The sequence below is a fragment of the Nansenia antarctica genome, assembly GCF_963989245.1.
Source record: "Nansenia antarctica genome assembly, chromosome: 5".
In the NCBI taxonomy this organism is placed as follows: Eukaryota; Metazoa; Chordata; class Actinopteri; order Argentiniformes; family Microstomatidae; genus Nansenia; species Nansenia antarctica.
This window is the reverse complement of record NC_137690.1, coordinates 69,448,809-69,455,618: the sequence shown is the minus strand read 5'-3', so window position 1 is coordinate 69,455,618 and position 6,810 is coordinate 69,448,809. Positions and strand designations below refer to the sequence as shown.

Sequence of the window (6,810 nt, the reverse complement as noted above, 5' to 3'; positions counted from 1 at the left end):
GTTGTTGTTGAGACCGTGGAGAGAGGGAGAGCTCCGGTGAATTGAGAAAGTTGATATGCGACAGTTAAACAATTAAACGATCAGTTACATGAGAGAAGCTGTCTGTTGTTATTCCACCACTGTCCAAGTTGGGACGTTACATTGGTGTCAGAAGTAAAAAACGAAAAAAAGAAGAAAAAAACGACCGTTCGTCACCCTTCGTTGGTCAGTGTACAGTTTAGCTAGCTAGCCGCGGACATAATGGCCATGCAGCGGGACGGGACCGGGACGCGTCCGAAAGTTAAGGAGGAGAAGTATGGAGAGAAGGAGGGAGGTGATTATGCTTCGAGGCTGGCGGGGGAAGGTGGGAGTGCTTCAGCACACAAGGCTCACTTGAGGGACACAGCCAGGAGATTAGCTGCCGATGCAGGACTGGGCTCGTCCTCCAGCGCAGCGACGCACAGCAGAGACTATGTACACAAAGATGGCGGCCCCCGCGGGAATCATGTCCCTGACAAGGGTCTGACAAGGACAGGACTGACAGGACTGACAAGGAACAAGAGGATTTTGGAAGACTACACTTTTGATTGTAAAACCACAAATGGAGGACACGGAATACGCTGATCACGCGTATACGCTAATACGCTCATCAATGGAAGCTCTCCTTAACGCCCCCAATCCCTCGCCTCCTCCCTGTCACCCATACCTAGAGCATTGGATGGACCGTGAGACAGATGTAAATAGAGAGATAGCAGCTGTCTCAGCCAATGCCCCATGCCCCAAATAATTCATTCCGAGATAGCTACCGACCAACCCCGTTTCCTTTGCAACGTTGGCACTTTTGTGAGAGTGAGGAAATGTCGTATCCAATTGTTCTTCATCACATTGACAGCATTTCAACCATTTGGTAAGTCCATGACAACATGTAGCTAGCTAAGAGTTTAGCGGCGGAGGACAGAGGAGAGAGACGCTCCTGCTAGGAGCTGGACGGATGGAAAGTGAAGAGTGATTTTTATGTTTTATTTTTTGGCGGTTGGTTGATAAACATTTGACATTTTCTGCAGAAGGGAGAAAGTGAGAGATCGCGGACCGTCGCAGATCGTCTCATCGGGGATTGTCCAGCCAGACGTTTTGGGGGTCTCGGCTAGAACGGATATATTTCTTGCGCAAACATTTACTGGGATTTACTACCGACGTGTGCGATGTGGAGAATACAAGTGGTGTTGTGGTTGACTTTCTCTGTGCTGCTGTCCTTGTCTGGAGGGGAGATGAAAGCCCGGAGCTGCAGCGAGGTTAGACAGGCTTACACGACCAAAGGTCGTTACCCCCCCTCCCCCACCCGGCGACGACCCCCCCTCCCCCACCACCCGGAGACTCTCTACCGAAACCGTGGAACAATGGACAACCCCCCCCATCCCCCAATCCTCACCCCCCTACCTGGTCTACACTCTGAGCAAACGCAATGTTATTATGTCGCCCCCCCCCCCCTCCCCCCCGCCTAAATCTACTGGTGTTTTTGTACCCCCCCCAGGAGATTAGCTGCCGATGCAGGACTGGGCTCGTCCTCCAGCGCAGCGACGCACAGCAGAGACTATGTACACAAAGATGGCGGCCCCCGCGGGAATCATGTCCCTGACAAGGGTCTGACAAGGACAGGACTGACAGGACTGACAAGGAACAAGAGGATTTTGGAAGACTACACTTTTGATTGTAAAACCACAAATGGAGGACACGGAATACGCTGATCACGCGTATACGCTGATACGCTCATCAATGGAAGCTCTCCTTAACGCCCCCAATCCCTCGCCTCCTCCCTGCCACCCATACCTAGAGCATTGGATGGACCGTGAGACAGATGTAAATAGAGAGATAGCAGCTGTCTCAGCCAATGCCCCATGCCCCAAATAATTCATTCCGAGATAGCTACCGACCAACCCCGTTTCCTTTGCAACGTTGGCACTTTTGTGAGAGTGAGGAAATGTCGTATCCAATTGTTCTTCATCACATTGACAGCATTTCAACCATTTGGTAAGTCCATGACAACATGTAGCTAGCTAAGAGTTTAGCGGCGGAGGACAGAGGAGAGAGACGCTCCTGCTAGGAGCTGGACGGATGGAAAGTGAAGAGTGATTTTTATGTTTTATTATTTGGCGGTTGGTTGATAAACATTTGACATTTTCTGCAGAAGGGAGAAAGTGAGAGATCGCGGACCGTCGCAGATCGTCTCATCGGGGATTGTCCAGCCAGACGTTTTGGGGGTCTCGGCTAGAACGGATATATTTCTTACGCAAACATTTACTGGGATTTACTACCGACGTGTGCGATGTGGAGAATACAAGTGGTGTTGTGGTTGACTTTCTCTGTGCTGCTGTCCTTGTCTGGAGGGGAGATGAAAGCCCGGAGCTGCAGCGAGGTTAGACAGGCTTACACGACCAAAGGTCGTTACCCCCCCTCCCCCACCCGGCGACGACCCCCCCTCCCCCACCACCCGGAGACTCTCTACCGAAACCGTGGAACAATGGACAACCCCCCCCATCCCCCAATCCTCACCCCCCTACCTGGTCTACACTCTGAGCAAACGCAATGTTATTATGTCGCCCCCCCCCCCCCCTCCCCCCCGCCTAAATCTACTGGTGTTTTTGTACCCCCCCAGATCCAGCAGGCCAAGAAGGAGAAGGAGCCAGAGTACTGCATGGTGACGGAGAGAGGCCTGCCTCGGCGCAGAGAGTTCGTTATGCAGGTGACGATCTGTGGCCAGTGTGAGAAGTTGGAGCTGCTGGGGTTCAAAGTGCCTCAGCCGCAGCCGCCCAAACCTGCTCTGAAAACAGATGAAAAGCCTCCTCTAAAGAAGCCTGGGGACGGGAGGAAGGTGACCTTCTACGAGCCGGGCTCAATGGAAGACGCGGCGCTGGGCCCCAAGGAGGAGGAGTACCGCATGCCCTACCTCAGCCACCAGCAGCTCCCTGCCGGCATCCTGCCAATGGTACCGGAGGTGGCCCAGGCGGTGGGCGCCAGGCAGGACTTCCTCCAGAAGGACTACAGCCGCGAGACGGCCAACCCCGCCATGGCAACCATCACCGCCATGATCGCCAACGAGCTGCTGTACTCCGGCACCTCGCTGACGGCAGAGACCATCCTGCAGGGGCAGGGCGGCCTGGGACACATCCCCCACGGACCCCTCACCAGACCCTCCCAGCAGCTGGGCTACCTGGCCACCGTGCAGGGCCTGCAGGTGGAATACAAAGACTTCCCCAAAAACAACAAGAACGAGTTTGTGTCTCTGATCAACTGCTCCTACCAGCCGCCCCTCATCAGCCACGAGATCGGGAAGGATGTGGAGTCCTGTCATGACATGGCAGCCTTAAATATACTCAAGGATTACAGACCACTGAACAGCGTGACCAGGAAAGACTTGTATCCACTGCCCCGCATCGACGAGTCACTGGACTTGGTGTCCGGCTCATCCTGGTTCTCCTCACTAGACCTGCTCAGTGGCTATTGGCAGTAGGGATGCACGATATTATCGGCACCGATATTTATCGGCCCGATATTGAGGAATTAATGTTTATCGGTATCGGTATTTATTATAAAATTAGCCGATATTTAAACCGATAATATGAAGCCGGAAATATTTCTGCTTCCGGTTTCCGGTTTCCGCACTCTGCTTCCGGGTTCCGCGCTCAGACACGCAGTTTGTATAGACGAGACGCGAGCGAAACATGCCTTCCCCAGTGTGGACATTCTTCACAATTTCTAAGGCAGATGTTGCGTTTGCAATTTGTAATACATGTTCAACAAAAGTTCGGAGAGGAGGGCAAAGGGCAAAGAGTTACAACACAACGAATCTAATAAGTCACCTGAAGAATCACCATTGCAAGCACGCTGTATGGAAGGAATATCAAGCACTCGTAGCAGAACACGTTAGCCCAGCCACGGAAAAAAAATCCGCGGTGCCTATTGAAAACGCATTTGAAAACAGCAGGAAGTTCACTCGAGACAGCTCAAAGGCTCAAGCCATCAACGAAAAAATAATGGAGTTGATGGCCCTCGACGACCAGCCTTTCTCTGTAGTAGAAGATAAAGGATTTCGCCAGCTAATTTCACATTTAGAGCCCCGGTATGTACTCCCAAGTCGCCGCTATTTTGCAGACGTGTGCCTGCCGGCTCTGTATGATACAGTCGCCACACACATCCATAGTCTGATCGATACTAGCGTAAGCCAGATAAGTTTTACCACGGACATATGGACTTCTGACGTTAGTCCAGTCAGTATGCTTAGTTTAACGGCCCAGTGGCTGGATGAGGACTTCAATATGAAGAAGACACTGCTGCATGCGCAGGAGTTCTCCGGTTCGCATACTGCGACAGCCATCCGCGGCGCTTTTGAAACCATGTTTGGACAGTGGAATATACCTAAGGAGCGGGTGCACGTTGTGCTGAGGGACAATGCGCGCAATATGGTCAGGGCTTGTGATGAATGTGAAGTTGCAAGCTTGGGCTGTATGGCCCACAGTTTACAACTTGCCGTTAATGAGGCTGTACTGAGCCAGAGAAGTATATCCGACTGTGTTGCGATCGGGAGGAAGATGGTAGGACACTTTAAAAAACCATAAAAGGAGGCCAGATCTTGGCTAAAAAAAGCATTGTGCACTGTATAACAGATTCTGTTTGTTAGAGGAAATAATAAATGAACATTTGAAGACTCAGAAGTGTTCTCTTTGTTGTGTTAACAATAGTGATGTAAGTTAGATTTGGTGAGATCACTATGGAATATTAAATCATCAATCTTTGCTCACTACATAGCCTTTCTTACCTTCAGGTGTGCATGAACTACAGGTTATCAACTGTGAAATGATATCTGAATGGTCTTTATTGTCATTGATATAGTACAGGTACCAAACAACGAAATTTGGGAGGGGGAGCTCCCCTGGTGCTAGGAAAGAAAAAATAAAATAATAATAATAATATCGGTATCGGTATCGGTCACTGAAGCGGGTAAATATCGGTATCGGTATCGGTTGGGAAAAATGCATATCGTGCATCCCTAATTGGCAGGTGCCCCTTAGCCCCGAGGCCAGGCCGAAGACCGCCTTCTGTACGGGCAGGGGGTTGTGGCAGTTCCGTGTCCTCAGCTTTGGCCTATGCAATGCCCCTGCCACGTTCGAAAGGCTGATGGAAGAGGTGCTGCTTGGCATCCCCCGCCAAGAATGCCTGGTCTACCTGGATGACATTCTGGCTCATGGGAGCTCCTTCCAGGCGACCTTGGGGACCCTGAGGCAGATACTGCAGAGGGTCTGAAGCTCCACCCTGACAAATGTTGCTTCATGAGGAGAGAAGTGGAGTTTTTGGGGCACAAGCTGGGGGCAGAAGGCGTCAGCACAACGGATGAGAAGGTGCATGCAGTACAAGACTGGCCCACCCCCACTACCCAGCGAGAGCTAAAAAGCTTTCTGGGTTTGGCCTCATACTACAGAAGGTTTGTGCGAGGCTTCTCCTGCCTAGCCGCCCCCCTGTATCGCCTGCAGCAGAAGGACAGGAATTTCATCTGGACGCCGGAGTGTGAACAGGCCTTCAACTCTCTCAAGAAGGCGTTGACAGAGTCCCCCACTCTCACTCCCCCGAACCCCAACCTGCCATTTGTCCTGGACACGGACGCCAGCAACGTTGGCACAGGTGCGGTGCTGAGTCAGGTGGGGCCGGAGGGGGAGAGAGTTGTGGCGTATTTCAGCAAAACGTTCAACAAGGCAGAGCGGCGCTACTGCGTCACACGTAGAGAGCTTCTGGCCATTGTGATGGCAATAAGCCACTTCAGATATTACCTCTGTGGCCTGCCCTTCACTGTCAGGACCGACCACTCAGCTCTCCAGTGGTTGATGTCCTTCAAGGAACCGGAGGGGCAGATCGCCCGCTGGCTGGAACAGCTGGCGTCCTACGACGTCACAGTGGTGTACAGGGCCGGCGCTCGCCAGGCCAATGCCGATACTCTGTCCCGACGCCCCTGTGCGCTAGCCGGGTGTCGCTACTGCAAGCGCAGAGAGGCACGTGAGAGAGAGCTCCGGGAAGAGGAGGGGATATGTCCCATGCACGAGGGGAGTGAGCCGGTCTGCAGAGAGATGCAGGTTATCGGCTCAGCGGAGTGGAGAGCACAGCAGGAGCAGGATACCGATTTACAACCGGTGCTGCAGTGGGTGGAGTCTGGACAGAAACCACCGTGGCCTGAGGTAGCAGGGAGCTCACCTGCAACTAAGGGACTGTATGCAAAGTTTGAGACCCTGCGTGTGAGTGAGGGGGTGCTGCAAAGAGCCTGGAAAGAGCCAGCTACAGGAGAGAGCAAGTGGCAGGTGGTGGTCCCCCGAGCGCTGAGAGAGGCCGTGTTCCGAACCTCAGGGGTTCTCTCATGGAACCACAGGGGCTGGACATTTTGGAGTCTCCAAGACCCTTCGTCGCCTCCGTCAAGGGTTTTACTGGGGGCAGTTCCAAAGGGATGTTGAAGACTTTTGTCGCCGCTGTGACCTCTGTGCTGCGCACAAGGGTCCTCCGGATCAGTCCCACGCGCTGCTCCACCAGCTGGCGGTGGGCGCTCCCATGGAGAGAGTAGCAGTGGATGTCATGGGCCCCTTTCCCCGCACGGACAAGGGCAATCGTTTTGTCCTGGTGGCCATGGACTATTTTACAAAATGGCCAGAGGCATACGCGTTGCCCAACCAAGAGGCAGAGACTGTGGCAGATGTTCTAGTAGAGGGCATGTTTGCCAGGTTTGGAGCAGCAGAGACCATCCACAGCGATCAAGGGAGGAACTTCGAGTCGCGGGTGTTCGCTGCTATGTGTGAG

General features: G+C 52.9%; 1 protein-coding gene across 1 annotated transcript; it reads left to right on the top strand.

The window, feature by feature from the left end:
- Positions 1 to 1,584: 1,584 nt before the first annotated feature.
- Positions 1,585 to 5,277, top strand: LOC308158301 (double-stranded RNA-binding protein Staufen homolog 1-like; the record flags this gene model as incomplete). Its single annotated transcript, XM_080531893.1, has 3 exons — positions 1,585 to 1,620; positions 2,633 to 3,483; positions 5,046 to 5,277. The coding sequence occupies 3 exons, from the start codon at positions 1,585 to 1,587 to the stop codon at positions 5,275 to 5,277; spliced, it is 1,119 nt and encodes a 372-aa protein (XP_080388019.1).
- Positions 5,278 to 6,810: the final 1,533 nt, after the last annotated feature.